The 16,985-nt window shown below is 33.2% G+C and overlaps 1 protein-coding gene across 3 annotated transcripts in view; it reads left to right on the plus strand.

The window, feature by feature from the left end:
- Nucleotides 1–4,892: 4,892 nt before the first annotated feature.
- Nucleotides 4,893–16,985, plus strand: part of LOC132753245 (ras-related protein Rab-37-like) — a 44,996-nt gene continuing 32,903 nt past the window's right edge. Inside the window, exons 1-2 of one of the 3 annotated variants that reach the window (XM_060743684.1) lie at nt 4,893–5,248; nt 14,639–14,749. In XM_060743684.1, the coding sequence (XP_060599667.1) occupies nt 14,642–14,749 (108 nt within the window). In that variant the 5' untranslated portion in view covers nt 4,893–5,248; nt 14,639–14,641. Of the gene's footprint in view, nt 5,249–12,397; nt 12,596–13,984; nt 14,189–14,638; nt 14,750–16,985 lie in introns of those variants that run through there. The other 2 variants (XM_060743683.1, XM_060743685.1) reach the window with 2 other exon arrangements.

Consider the following 16,985-nt stretch of genomic DNA (forward strand, 5'->3'; position numbering starts at 1 on the left):
CATAATGTTGAGAAAATTGCATATTTGGTTTTATTTAGTCTGTTCATGAATGACGATGAAAATGCAACATGTCTAGTGCACCATAGCACCGTTTTAAGAAAGTACACAAAACTCAATACTAGAAGTGTTGAAACAAAACAAAACTGATGCCGAATAATTTGAAAGATATAACAACACTCACAGGAAGTACTGGTAACTTTTTACTCGATCAATGCTGTTGTGCGCGTAAAACAATTCCCCGACAGAAATGAACACAAAAAAGCTTTATATAGTTGTAGGCTTAAGCTATAGTTCAATTTGATTCCACATAGAAATACAATCTTATTGGAAGTCCGTAGACTACTATCACATAGCGAAAACGGGGTATCCGTGGTCGAGTGGTTGATTTCAAACCATTTGCCCCTCACCGCTGTGGGTTCGAGCCCCCGACAGGTACTTTGGATGTTTTTTGTGTGAGAAAGCTGTAGGCCTACAACTAGCTTACCAAACGTCGGCGCTCTTTTGTGCCTAAAATAATGCACGGAAGGGCACATGAGGTCTTCCTCCACCAGTAAAGCTGGAACGTCATCATATGACCTTATAAGAATCTTACACCGGCTGCCGGTACAGACCGGAATATCTAGGTCGAGTGTAACTGTTTACGGTGGTAACGAGGCTTTGCCGAGTTTCCGCTAAACAGTTACCCGAGAGCTAGATATTCCCGTCTGTGTATGATTCTTTTTTTATTACCCCTCACGTTTTTCGTAATGCTAATTTCCCATAGGCCTCTGGGAGTTATTTTTACTGTTAATGCAAGTGTACCACGTGACTAAGAATTTTGTACTGTTACATAGGTAACAGTATTTTTAACAGTATAAAATCTGGTCACGTGGTCTATTTTCTAAATAAAATGAAAAAAATGGCCGCCATTTTTTTCTCGATTCATTTTTATTTTCGACGTTAAACCCCGATAGGACATCAATTTCTTCTCTGGAGTAACTATGACACTCATAAAATTTAGTTGTTCGCACCCTGGTGTACGGTGGCACAAAGGTGACATGTGTGTGTTTTTATTTATCTCGTGGCCACGAGATACTATGTCGTGGCCACGAGTTACTAAGTCGTGGGAACGAGATAGCTAACTCGTGGCCACGAGATACTATGTCGTGGCCACGAGTTACTAAGTCGTGGGAACGAGATAGCTAACTCGTGGCCACGAGATACTATGTCGTGGCCACGAGTTACTAAGTCGTGGCCACGAGTTACTAAGTCGTGGGAACGAGATAGCTAACTCGTGGCCACGAGATACTATGTCGTGGCCACGAGTTAGTAAGTCGTGGGAACGAGATAGCTAACTCGTGGCCACGAGATACTATGTCGTGGCCACGAGTTACTAAGTCGTGGGAACGAGATAGCTAACTCGTGGCCACGAGATAAATAACCAATCAGATTACATCATTTATGTGAATTTCCCTTATTAACTAGTACAAGGATGCCCCTACTTTACCAGCCTATATAAGTGCCATTTATACAACTTATTGACTTGTCAATAATTTTACATTTAGCGTCACTGTGACCCTGATTTTTGACCCAATGACCTCTAAATTATTAGATGTCAGTAAACTGATCAGCTACAATGATCTTTCTGGGTTATATAAACCATCGCTTATCCCTTCTAAATTATTCATCAGACAAGGATTTTACCTAATAGGCTATCTACTGTCTGTGGGCAATGTCCCTTATAAATAAAATAAACCAGGACTTATTCCTTCTCATGTTATCGTATAAACAAGGTTTACAGGCCGTAGTACGTACCAACTGACCAATTCGATCACAAAATTGTCCTAACAAAGAGCTTTAGTCCAAATTAATGTCTGATGGGCCTTGGAAGGTGACTTTCGAATATGATCATAAAGACAAGTTCAAAGTGAATATCTTCAGTATTTTCAAAGATTAATGTTGCATGTCAAAAGTAAGTTGTTAAGTTAAAAAAATTCATAATATATATTGTGTATTCTGATTGGTTAATTATCTCGTGGCCACGACTTAGCTATCTCGTGGCCACGACTTAATAACTCGTGGCCACGACATAGTATCTCGTGGCCACGAGATAAATAAAAACACACACATGTCACCTTTGTGCCACCGTACTGGTGTGCTTTTGCGTATAAAATATCTTTTTGTTGAATAGTCAAAAAGTGAACATCCGTTTTCAACGGAAGTAATTGCAATGTAAATAATTATGTGTCAAACTGGAACATGCGACGATTTAAGCATGCAAAAAAGGATTATTTAACAATTTTAATCAGTGAAACGTTACAGATATGGTGGACAGACATAGGATATCATCGTTATTTTGTCAAAAACCATGCTAAGAATATTCTGGAAACAGAAGGATCAGATTTCACAGATCATAACCGTGTAAATGGGTTAGTGTTTTGTTTTCTAAATAAAACCTAGCTTATTGTATGTTTATGATTTGTAGATATCATCACTTGCTTAGGCCTAAAGAATAATTAAAAGGTAAGGACAGTTTAGTTATTGTTACTCTTGGTTTATTTTTGTTACAGTTAGATTTAGTTGACAATTTCAGATCATCACAGTATTTTTGTTCGGGGTAATAAAATAAATAACACATGGGTTAAACCGTTTGTGAGTAACATTAAAAAATATCATCCCTCGTAAAAATACTGTTACCCTCGGCTACGCCTCGGGTAACATTATTTTCCTCGGGATGATATTTTTACTGTTACCCACAAACCCATGTGTTATTTATATACTGGCATATTAAATGTCATTTATTTCCGGAACAGAAATTACGAAAACTGATATTTTCATTACGCACTTTTTACTTGTAGGTGCATATAGACTTACAAACTTCATTCATAAAAGGCGCGCCGCAATGACGTCATTTAAAGCACGCGACGGTGTAAGACAGGGCTTTCTAGCACCGCCGAAACGGTAGATAATCTTGTCTGATATGCAAGAAACTGTAACTGTATTGGTGCGACATAAAACCAAATCAAGAAAAAAAAGCATAGCAAAATATAAATGTTGTAGATGTTGTTTTAAATATTTCAAAATCTGTCAGACCACTTTACCAAAAATTTTCTATCAACTTTTGTGTGGAATGTACCAGAATTTAATTTATTCTAAATTCGTCAAAGAGCTATTTAATGTAATCAACGTGGGGGAGGGGAGGGGGGGGGGGGGTCATAACAGTAAAGAAATACTGGTGCATTTGTTGAGGCTTTATTGAGGGAGACGTGTTCTTACTCATATGAGATTCCTTGTGAATTTTTTTGAATGACAATCGGACCATATATAAGACTCGAAGTCATGGCAAAAACAATGAAATATTCAAAGTTAAGAGGAGATGAACATTTTCTAGACAATGTAGATCTAATTCTGAAAAATGCGTGTACGTCTGGAAAAAAAGATACATCCATTTTAACTTTAAATTTTGTTTGTTTTTATGTAAGTTTGACGCGTCAAATATAATCATATTTAACATTAATTCATGTAGAAAATGACAGTATTATTTGTGAAAAACATGCATGTTAGTCTAGATTAGCGGGTAAATTCATTTATTAGAATAAATATCCTGGGAATCCTCCAATGGAAATAAATATATAATTACAAAGATAATCTCTCACCATTTAACAAATTTTGGAGCTGTCAACGTCAAATGAGCAGATATAATTAACAATGCCTAGAAAATGATGCAGACGACAAGTCTCTGTCGAGTTATGGGATATATCTATATAGCTATATGAATTACTGACATATTCATTTTCCTCTCTTGCTGAAGAATTATCCTCGTTATAAGACAGTATACACGTTCATTCAGTTTTCCATAGGAAGCCTTGGTGGAACGTGAAAAACGCATCGGACCTTAAGACCGCCTACAGGCATCCCCGGTAGACTATGATCCGAACGTTAGAGTGCGTTTGGAGAAGCCGATTCTCTACAACGGCCCGTCAAGGAAACCGCAAGTTGGATATGGATAAAAAAACGGCCAAATTCCCACAGCGCATTGCATTTCAAATTAACGGAGTCGTGAACATTTAATTTAATATAACGAAACATTACCAGTTACCTCTTTAGAAAAATGATGTGTCCAAATCTTATAGAAATTAATATGTCTCATAAAATACATGTATTAATTAATAATCATATCTTACTCGGCGGGATTGGTCTTTTGCATTTCTCTCAAGTACACACATTTTGGGACTAGTTAATTTGTAGTGTTTATATCGTTTTGTATTTTTATTCAAAATCAGTCTATCATAAAATTGTTTCAATGTTTCACAGAAAGTCACGTGACAACGAACGCCATGCATATTGCATATTATAATTAATTGAATATATGGAGATGAATTCTTATCAATCCATTATAGATATGTCACTGTAAAACATGTAAATATTTCATATCAATGTAGTTTATTCGAACATTTACAGAAGGCTTTCATCTCCGTGGCTGCATCCGAATCGTTATTAATAGAACGGATAAACAATTCGTTCCAGTCAACGATTGCGTGAATTTTTACATTTCACGGTTTTCGCACATTTTGTTTGCATTTCACTCATAAAGACAATATGGGCCTACGTAACTAAATACATGTATATCGTATCTACTGGCAGATACTCACATTCCCATTTCGAGAAAAATTACAAATAGTTCTGGGAAATTATTTTGTCGTCTGCAGTAGATGACAATACGCATACGACAGTTGTGACAAGACAAAAAAATTACAAGGGATAATTACTTGTTTGGATAGCATATGTTTATTTTCTTTTTTTTTTATTTCTATAAATTTTATTTGAGAAAATTTGTTGTAAAAAAAAACTATATTTAAAATCATTCTCTGCTAAAAAATTCATGGCGCTCATCTTTTTCTTTATATAGTCTTTTATAATATTCTAAGAATGTAAGTGTATGCTGTAAAACGAAAATTTACTGTGACGAACTTATTATTTCCTGCTTTATTTATCTCATCTCCGTGGAATAAAACGACAGTCTTTGAGCCATTAAACTATTGACACGGTCACCGGGAGTGAGCACAATTCGATAATGACGGGACTAAGGCATCAAGAACTAATATAGTGGTGCCGGGAAAAAAAATCACCGATACGATCTTGATAAGGAGTTAAAAAACGTCAGTGGATAACCTAAAAAGTGGCGTCGTTCAATGACGTACCCTTTAATGGCGCCATTGTGGCAGATACGTGTCAATGTGCTGATGAGGACGTGGATAAAACTTACAAGGTATCGTCTGCTTTCAAACTTATATGATTGATTGATAAAAAATAAAAGCGTAATTAAACTATTATGATAGAGTAATGAATTATTTTCTAGGAAATAATTTGAATAAATATATTCTAACATTCATTCCGATTAGAATAATATAATTATAATGTAAATTTAATCTGCAAAGGATTTAAATGAAGTCTACAAATGATGAAGTGGTACATACATGTAACTTAAGTCCAATATGATGCGAATATTGTCAGCATCCTAAAGATTTAAAGTTTTATTGATATCATTGTTATTAAATTAAGAAATAAAAATAAAATAACAATAAAAATTTTATTTTAGATTTATAACTTAGAGTCCAAATATACTTTTCAGCTATTTAAAAATAAAAAAAAAATCATATTCAAATAATAGATCTATTTTGGTGAATTCACTGCCGTCTCTTTCCTTTTTTGAACGGTAAGGGGCGGGAGATGACAAGGGTAAGAGGGAAAGCGTGCCGGCAAGGACAAGCTGAAAGGAGAGTTTTTCTTCTATGTCTAATGTGGGCATTTTATTGTATTTTATTGAGTTTTACTTAAACGATATTTTATTGCATAAAACAATAGAATAACATAATATGTGGGAACAGTTTAATGAGAATTCAACATTAAAAAGTAAATGAGTTAATTAGGATTGAGGTGGGATATGGAAAAAATATAGGAAAATGTTCAAGGATGGTCCTTATTTCACAACTGGATATTTTGAACAAAGAAAAAGAAATATTGTCCGACGCCTAAATGATCTTCCTTTAAAGTACATGTAGTAGGCTATTCAATGACATAATGTTGATAGGCGGTTGGGCGTTATATTTGGTTGTAATGTTACAATATTGCAAATGTGCGTGCGTTTGTGTTTTTTATGCAAATCAAAGCGCTGAAAGTACTAGGGTATTCACTTCCTTCCTGGTAATTTGCTCAACTTCCGCACTAACTTATTAAGCGAACTTTTGCAGATAAAACAATCATCCGTCTATTCTAAATCATTAATTTGCTTATTTCAATATTTCACCGTAACACCTATATAAAACTTTTATGATTTTTTAAAGTTCCTTTTATAATACAAAAGGCATTGATAAGACGGAATCGAGTCAATACTAGTTTGTAAGAAGTTGTTGCTATCCTTCCGTATATACAAATTGCTAGTAGTGAATTTTGCTGTTAACGTATGTATCTGAAAACGGGAACGTCAATCAGTTAAGTAAGCTTCTTTGAAAGCTTCAAATTCTTTACAGTTTATAAATCAACATTTGTTTCATTTTCACATATTGGGGAACTTTTTTGTATTGTTGGTATTCAACTTAATGTGCATGGTAAGTTTTTTATGAAAACGAATTCACATCATCTTCCGCTCACAGGAAGCACGTGATCCTTAGGCAAGTCTTTAATGTTTATGTTTCAATTATCGGCACGAGCTTTTCAGAATAATTCATTGTAAAAGCTTATAAAATATTGATGCAACTTGAAACAATCGCTGCTTGCTTAGATTTATTGCCATGTGTTTATTTTCAAGTGTTTTAAGCGACGCCATGCAAGTCACAAAGCGAAGTTAGACCCAATACTTCCCGCACTTTCTCAGACATGAACTGGTATACCTAGCTTTAGTGATGGACGTTCTGTAGCATTGAAAGAAATTGTTCCATTTATGTTTCGTTCGAGACAAATGGAGATGTGCTCATAATTATTTCTTAAATTTTTTGCCAGACACAGTGTTCAAACAAACAATGTTAAGACAGTGTTGTACATTCGCGTAACAGAACGGGACACCTAAATTTACTAATTCATGAAAATAACAACTTTTCATGGAAATGCCTTGAATTTTCAATGAAATACATGTATCTTCAAAACCGATATTTTAATTTCTTTCACTTAGCCATACAAAATATTAGATTGAAATGATTTTATATGGAACACTGAAGATTTAAGAAACTAAAATATTAGCACTATACTACATAGTTTTATAATTAATAAAAAAAGTCAACAATTTTAAGAAGTTTGAACCTTCAGGATCCATATAGTTTGTTACTAAAATGATTAGATCTAGTATTTCTTTTTTCGTTTTGATTGTAACTGATCTTGATCGAATGCAATAAAATAGTCTGCAAAAATTGATGCATGTTTCTTCTCGGTTTTTTTTCGTATTTTTTTTTTAAATTTATTTTTACTTATTAACCACATTGGGCCTCAGAAATAGTTTTTCTTTCTTTCTTAAAAAAGGTCAAATGCGTGTGTTTATATTGTTGCAGTTATGGATTTAGAACATTAAAGATGCCTATCACCTAAAATAACTTTTTTTAACTTACATACAAAATACTTAATCACTATAACTGTACTAATTGCCAAAAACGTAACAGAAGCAAAGATAGTTCAGGTCATTAGCAAATAAGTAACACTTTATTGGGAATTATAACAGGACACTAAAAAAAAAAAAAGAAACTTTCGAAACAAAAATAAAATCATTTATTTTGGCTAAACGGGCCTCTTAGCATCGAAATACAATTTCCTCGACCTTAAATTGTGTCACTCGTCATTCCTTGATCAATTAAACGGTTGCAAGAAGATTTAATTTTCAGTACTTTGTCCTTTTATCCCCAAAAAAGTAACTAACCCAATCAAATAAGAAAGTGCATTTTTCGAATGGTCAGAAATGTTACGGAGAGCGTTTCTAAGTTGAAAAACTTTAATACTAGTTAAATTATGCATTTGATAACAATAAGGTGTTATTTGACATTTTATTTGAATGAATTTGGGCATGAATATAATATAACTAACTTGGCTACAACTGTTGGAGCTAACACAAAATCCATGCATCATAATTCCTTATTAGGTATTATGGTACTTCTTAAAACGAAGAATAAAACGATAATTATTTTCTTATGTTTTTTGCAGATTTTTTATATTCTTTAATTCATGTATGATTTTTTATATATGATATTTATGACAGCAACTTGTATGTGCTCCTCACCAGTTTTTTGTGTGTTCGAGTCCTACTTGGGTCGCGATATGTTTCCTGATATGACAACAAGAACTGATTAGTTCCAAAAGACGAAAAGACGGTCTCGAAATTGTTTAATACAAATTTTATGAAAAATTTGATTACAATCGAGCATAGACACCCCTGCTTAAACTAACATAACATATGTAACATTCTAGTGCTATGCAATTTATGTGAAGTCAGTGCAGTGCTGTATCAGCTGTTGTAAGAAAAGGTCTAAAATTGTACAGAAAGCAATCTCTACAAATCACAATGCTGAGATATTAATGTTTGTCGATACAAATCACGTAATCTTTTATTTCGGACTAACGTAATTATGCCAGCGAATTTTTTTATAGAGGTTTTGGCAAATGACGTTTACACATTGATCTTTCATTACAGAGTAGGAAAATTAAATCAGCAGCAATGTCATTGCATGAATATTTATCCGCAAAACGTTAAATTCTTCAATGAAAAAATAATAATCTGTATTTCGTTTTCCAACAAAATTAATATTGATGTTGTCAGAATGTACTCCGGTGCTCGGAAGACACTTTGTCGCATACGATATTAGATAGAATGGACATCAGGTCGAATATGACACCTGATCGAATGGACAATTGATAGAGAATAGTATTTCTGTCGAATATGGTCGAAATTTATCGAAAACTTGCCGAAATTAATCAGAGGTGTATTTCATGATATTTAAGATTTGTTATGTAATCTTCTTCATGGAAAATACATTTACATAACTAGATGTAAATAAATGGATTAATTCGACGATTATGATCATGATCAGAACGTGGACAACATGTAAACATATCTTTGTATGTCTGCAGCCACCCGGATCAGGCTCATAATGCCCAAGACAAATGCTTTTATTTTTATTTCTCAAAAGCTTTTTAATTTTGTTGCACTTTTAGAGTATCCAAAAAGTAACTCATTAAATTTAGCCAATTACCTGAACCATCTTTTTCATCTGTTGCTTCTTTGCAAAAGTACAGTTATTGAGAATAAGTATTTTGTATAGAAGTCAAAATACTACTTTGTTTTACATTTTGCTACTTTTATTATAAATTATTTCACGTTTATCGCTACTTTTTTCATGTTACAAGCATCTAATATTCTCTAATACCATGATTTAAACATATAAAATTACATTTTTGCTCTTTCAAAAGAAGTGAAAATTTATTTGTTTCCGAGGCATGATGACGTCGAGTCTCCTGAGATCTTCCTCAGTCAGTAAAGCTTGACAAATGAGCCGCGTCACGACAAAACCAATGTAATGCGTTTGCGACCAGCATGGATCAAGACCAGCCTGCGCATCCGCGCAGTCTGATCAGGATCCATGCTGTTCGCTATCAGTTTCTCTACTTGTAATAGGGTTTGTAAGCGAACAGCATGGATCCATGCTGGTCGCAAACGCATAATGTTGATTTTGTCATGACGCGGCTCATATTTAAAGTATATGTGCTACTTAAGGGAACTCCAAACGCCTAAAACAATAAATTTGAATTTCTTGCATAGATCAGCTAAGGCTATCTAAACAGAAAGATAAACACAAGATAGTTAAGAAAAATGTTCAGAAATTAATTGAAAATCGTATTTTTGTGTTATTCTTAGTCCGTTTGAGGGGAAAATGTTGCAACGCTTTTCAATTTTGGGTCAATTTTCACAATTAAATAATCATTCTGGAAAAAACGAAGTGAGCAAATGATCTGAAATTTTGCACACAAGCTGTTGGTCTAGACCTACATCAGATGCGATTTTAATTTTGAAAACATATTTCTAGTCCCGTCATGTAAAAAAAACAACCTCTGTTGAGTCCCTTTAATATCAAACCAAGAAAGGATGTAATAGGTTAGGAACATATTTTTAACAACTGACTGAAATAAAACACAAATTTTGCACAATATGTACATTTATATAATACCAAACAAAGGTGTCAAAGTTCAAATGTGATCATATTTCAAATACAATATAACCACCATAACATTTTTTGTGTCAATATTTCGCTATAATACCATAACACGTTTTTTGTTGTATCAACAAATATTTAATCACCCTCTTTATATGACTAATTCGCATATTAGCATAATGTCATAGCAGATGACCAAAGGTGCTTATTAAAATATATGCGTTGTTATAGTGACCGAATGTTTTATCACACTTACTGCTAATGTTACCACAAGTCATATAGTTAATGTGAAGTTTCCACATTCAACGAATCAATTTCTGTGTATGATATTGTAAGAACGCCAAAAGGATATATGGAACCGAAAGTAAAAATGGAACCGGAAGTGGATATTTTGTTAAATGGAGTAGAATTACGGGTAAGACATGATATATACCAATAAAAACAAACTAGTTTATTTTCACTGCTAAGTATTGATACGTATTCTCAGATAACACTTCTCAGCTAAAGCACAAAGACAAATCCGCACGGAAATGCCATGTCTAACGTTCGGACATCTTTTTTTTCTTCAAGCTTCTATCCATGACCATTGGATAAGCAAAATTTATTGAAATAATTATGATTTCAAGATTATGTGCCGTAAATAAATCATCAAGTAATTTGTTAAAAAATCTGGAATATTCCTATATTTAACAGCAAAGTCACAAGATCACTGTTAGTTCTTTCAGAATACTTTCAAGTCTGCTATTTGGCGGGAAAGTAAAGTAAATGCTGACAGGAGAAGTATCCTGGTCAAATTGTCTGGCATTTTAATTTCTTTTTCCCATTGTTACATATTATCTATTTATTCTTGCATTTTACTAGCGATCATCTTTGATGAGGTAATAATAAGATTTATCTTTTACCAACAGTATCCTTCTGTGCAAGTTTTCTATTCTTTTATTGGCGTAAATTGTTAGGAATGTTAGATACACGTACATTATATGAGCCGCGCCATGACAAAACCAACACAGTGCGTTTGCGACCAGCATGGATCCAGACCAGCCTGCGCATCCGCGCAGTTTGATCAGGATCCATGCTGTTCGCTTACAAACCCTATTACAAGTAGAGAAAGCATGGATCCTGATCAGACTGCGCGGAAGCGCAGGCTGGTCCGGATCCATGCTGGTCGCAAACGCACTATGTTGATTTTGTCGTGACGCGGCTCATATATGGAATCATACAATGCTATTGTAGAGTATTGGTTAAAAAAAATAAACGAAAAACGTCGCTATATTTACATTTATAAAAAAAATAAAATAAAAAGGGACTTGGACTAATAGACCCTTATCCAAAGCTCGGTTTCCATGGTATCAAATTAATACGGAAGCTGGCTAAAGTTAGCAACATAGGTAATTATAGATGATATCAGTTTACATTCCTGTCAGTCTGGAAAATGTCCATGTTAATGATTATAATATTATGTTGAAGTGCAGCACTAATGGAAACTTTGTGGAATATGAGGCCAGGCTAATCTAGATTTTAATAATAGTACCTCAATTTAGATCTACTTCAAGTTGTAGAACCAGCATATGAAGTAAAACAGTTTTTTACGTTATGAATCATCTAAATTCGATGACTTTGGTCCGGGAAGAGACAGATAACCCGTTACCCATTTCAGGGGAATATAGGGATGACCTGTAAGAAATATAAATTTGATGATTAATTCTGTCATGTAATATTTATCTCCTAATCCAACTAATTGTACAACGCGATGAGATATTGTGCTATTTTGTGTATGGGCAATATATAGTGTTAGCGAGATTCTGACCCAGAACAAGAATACATGTATAGATCTATATCAGAATCTAGCTTTGGTACGTCAATATATTTTGACTAACTGCTATATATGCTCATTAAAATGCTTTCGTCAACAATCTTGTGCATTTTTCACAATTTTTTTGCTCATGTTTCTCCAAACAGTCGTATTTCCGTGTCATTTTTAAGTAGATCTAGCGCGTGACATTTGTACTTTAACGTTTATAAATACAAAATAATATGTATGTATCATTGACATTTCTTCATATGATATAAACAACATTATGCAGTTTCTTAAGAATAACCACAAAGCTTTGTATAATTCATTTAAATATTCTCAAATAAAGCTAATAAAGGAATTTATATTATGAACGCCATTCGTGCAATGACATATACGCGGGAAAGTGGGCGTTTGTTAAAATTAGAACGAGGCAGCCCGGAAGTTTGTGATTTGTACATGTGTAAAATGTTTACAAAATCGGAGGGATGATTTTATGTCATGGAAAGGCGAATTTCACAGCAAAATGTCAAGGAAAACTTATGTAAATGGCGACAGTTTTGAGCCAGGAGGTATTTCACATCATAGGCTGTCTAGAAAGACTAGTTGCATGGAAGCTTGTGATGTTTGTTGCAAGGTGTGTACATTTTATCGTGTGTGACAGTAATCGACCGTATTCAATTACCCGGATATCACCTGATGAAAGTGCATTCTTTTCTTTCTTTAGTAATGAAAAAATGGTGGTTTGGTCTTAAATTTCAATAATGCTAATTGTTGTGGAAAAAGACGGCAGCTAAATATCACATTTATTTGATACAGATAGAAATTTCAATAATATTATCTACTAAAATAAAACCAATTTAAAATTTCAAGCTTTGTTTATCAAAATATAATTATCAGTAACTAGTAATTTAAGTTTTATAATACCATTGCTTATATCATTTCAAATTCAAAGGTTAATAGGAGCCTACCTGGAAGTCATGTCATTAACTGAATAAGGGAATATTTATTTTGTGTTTAGTTACATAATCAGGTCTTGTACATGTATATCTTCAGGTTAGTGCATGATTAACAGAATGAGATATGTATTTTATGCATCAATTTGTATTTGATGATGCACCAATTAGTCTACCAATCTATCATTGAAATCTTTGAAGCGCAATTATTTGAAATATATAGTAATGTCATTATGACTGTGTCAATTGTAGCATTGTACTACTCTTGGCACCATTAATGTAGATTTAATTTTTTACCTGGGGGAGGAATCCCCACTCCCACCCTAGATGGAAAAAATCAAGCCAGTAAAGTTGGCAGCGTGTACATTTTACTGGTAGTGGAAGGGACCATTTTCTTACATTTTGGGAAATTGACACAGTCAATTTGCAAAAGGGGTAGTAGAAACTTAATTAAGGTAAATTGAATTTTAAGGGGAAAACTGCAATACATGTACATTATGTATTTGAAAGAATTTTCCTAAGGGGAAAGGCAACTGTAAATTTCCCCTGCTATAGAATGAAGAAAAAAGATCATGACAGTTAGTGAAATAGATTTGTAAGCTTATAGAAAGCTAGAGAATCTATTAGGTCCTCCTCCACCTTTCATGATAGGAAAAATACCATATTACCGTAAGTCACAGGTGGTGTGACTTAAAACCAAACCAGTGAAAATTAATTTTAACTAAATTATATGAAGAATAAAGAGTAACTTGTGGCTAATATATTTGACCCAATATTTTAAAATGACTTACTCAAACTTAGAACTCTGTACATAGACATTTTCTTTATTTTACTTTCATGGCAAATTTAGTTATATCATCTTATTCTGAAGTTTATTTGTGGTTAATTTTTATTGAAGGTTGAATGTTCATATAAGTTAAAAGTAATTATACTCAAACTATGTTGAATTGAAAATTCACTCCCCTGAGATTGTACTTTAATTTTTGTCATCATACCTGAGTTATTTAATTAGAATTTCTTTTAAGAAACAGTAGATTAAATCAATAGATAAAAGAGTCTAAAAGCAGACATAAATACAAAATACATACTGCTGTAAATGTTACATGTGTAAAAGAATGGACTTGAAAATTTAGTAAGATGGCAGAACTCTTCTAAATGAAGGAGGCATTGGAATAAAGTGTGAATAAATACCACTTAAAAAGAACTGACCTTTTAGAAGACACCGTACAGTTCACTCAGTAGATAGAGCATAAGACTGTTGATTGGGTGCTCAGGTTTGTTTTCCCAGACGGTGCAGGTCACTTTCATTGTGATTTGTCATGAAATTCATACAGTCATTTGCTATGTACCTCTGCTTGGGTAAACTACCAACAACCCCACCATTGACCCTTCAGGAGTAGTTTAAGCACATACAGATTTGTTAGTCCTCAGGGACATTATGTTACTGCATTTAAAACTTCAAGAAGGTACATAATCAGTTCTTATTCAAAAAGCAGTGAATATTCTCACTATTTTAGGAATTAGTCTGGATCTACCCTTTTGGGAATTTTGTAATATATAAAATGTTACTTTTTAAAAAATATGCATTTATGTCATTGGAAATGGGTCAATTTACCAGAAGGGTAAAAAAGAAAAGCCAAAAAAAAGGTAAGTATGCTTTAAAAATTTTGTTAACAGGTAGGAGAGGCCAAGATTATGATATTTGTAGTGATAATATATTGTAGGTGATGCTACTTGGGGACAGCGGAGTTGGTAAAACATGCCTCCTAGTTCGCTTCAAAGATGGTGCTTTTCTCTCAGGAAGCTTTATATCAACAGTTGGTATTGACTTTCGGGTAAAGTATTTCTTTTATTCTTAATCTTATTTATAAACGTAAGTTGTGGTATCAAAGTTGGGTAAAGTATTTTTATTCTCAATCTTTTTTCATTCTTAAACCTGCTGAATATTTGTAATGGATTTGCCTTGCTTTGAATTTTGAACAGTCCATTTTGTTAGAGGTTTTTAGGGATTTTTAATATTAGAATTATACTAAAATTTAGCCACGTACAGTAGAGAGCCTGGTCAGACCGCACATATGTAGGGACTGGCCTGGCTCTTTACCAGAGGGAAAGGCATATCACTTTCGTTTCCAGTAGGTTTAAGGATTAAATAAATGTTGTGCTCTGCATGTTTTGATTTTTGACAATTTTTTCATGCATGTACATGTATTTTTAAATATGAAAATGTAAAAAGTTTATAACATACCAGTAAGTCTTTCAAGCAAGTAAAAAAAGAAAGTAACATTTTGTCTATACATTTAAATGCTCTACAAAAACATAATTATAAATACATGTACATGTTTATCAATATCCTTTGGTCTCATTTGTCATATGCATGTATTAAGGACAATTTGGGATTGTATCTGATGTCAACATGTCTATGTACTTTTTCATGGTCAGGTTCAAATTTGACAGGTTATAAAGTTAAAGAATCTCTGTGATATATTTTATCAATTGAATCTCTGTGATATAAGTTATCAATTGAATCTCTGTGATATATTTTATCAATTGATATTCATAAAACTGTAAAAATATGATATTCAACCTCAGTTTAGGACTGAATGTCTTCTGTTGCATTACAAATCATAAGGAAATTGGAATAGGTGAATTTATTGATGGTGAAGTATAACATATTGATGAGATTATAGGAGATAAATGGATGTAAGCAAAGAGACATTATGCAAAGATAGATCAATTATTCAAAGATGGGAGATCTTGTTCTATGTGTTTAAGATAAGGTCCACGATTTGCATAATATTGGCATGTTGCTGCAGATGTCAGGATATGTTACATTGTCTCCAACATGTATGAATGTATATATATGATAAATGCCTGTCTAGAATTACTCTCTTATCCTCCACCTGCTGAATTTGAGAAATGGAATTGTCCAGCTTTGAATTTGGAACAGTCCATTCAAAGTTTAAGGGATTTCAATATCAAAATACGAAAATTTAGCCACCAACAGTGTAGTGTCTGGTTAGACTGCACGGATGTACAAGCTGTTGGCTCTATACTCTTTATCCCAGCATGTGAATGGTTAAGGTTTGATATGATATATCAAATTAATCTTGTCGTCTTATGTCACAATGTTTGCTTAAAATTGGTAAAATGGACTTGTCCTGCTTTGAATTTGGAATTGTCCATTATTTAAATGAGGGGGTTTTGATATCGAAATACTATAATTAAGCAACAGATGTGAATGTGGCCTAGCTCTTTATTTTTTTTCACTTTCTGACTGTGTTAAGAGACCTGCATTTCAGTTTGTTTACTGATCCTAAGGATTTGCAAAGGGATCATAAAATTTCATTATAAAAGTTACATAGTTCTATAAACCAGATACCCAATTTAATAGTTTTTAAAAAAAAATTGTATATTGAATTTAAAAAAAAATGATCAAAGTTTTTCACAGAATAATCAGAAATTGATATTGGAGATGAAGATTCAGAATTTTTTTATCAATCTTTAGAACATATTCATGAGGATTACATCAATAAGTACCAGTGAATTGTCATTACCGATAGTTCAGGTCCCTTATTGCTGCCTTGTGGCCATAATTACCTATAAGATATTTCCTGACAGTGTTGTTGATTGAGTATAATTTACATCTCAACTGTGTAAATATTGTCTCAAATTGATGTTCCCATCTACGAATAAATCTCCAATGCATCATTCTATGATTTGGTTTATCCTTACCATTTTACAGCCTTACATGGTTTTTTACTTCTTCTTATTTTCTTTCTGATAAACAGAGGCATTACTGGTTACAAGACTTGAATTGTTTGTTTATTTTTAAGTCCATTTTTATAAGAAAAAGTGGAGGTATTATCATGACCCACTCTGACAAACATACAGCATAGAGAGAGAGCAATGCTTTAAGGTAAAGAGAGAGAAAGGGAATGCCTTTTATTAGAGAGAGCAAATGCTAAATTAGAGAGAAAAATACAAAAATAGTGTGTAGGTCTTGCATTAAAAATATGCCTTTGGTCAGAAATAGCAGGTCATGGGTTAAGAGAAAGCTGACCTTGTGTTAGA

This window comes from Ruditapes philippinarum, unplaced genomic scaffold (genome assembly GCF_026571515.1).
Source record: "Ruditapes philippinarum isolate M1 unplaced genomic scaffold, ASM2657151v2 ctg1512_1_1_1_1, whole genome shotgun sequence".
Classification (NCBI taxonomy): domain Eukaryota; kingdom Metazoa; phylum Mollusca; class Bivalvia; order Venerida; family Veneridae; genus Ruditapes; species Ruditapes philippinarum.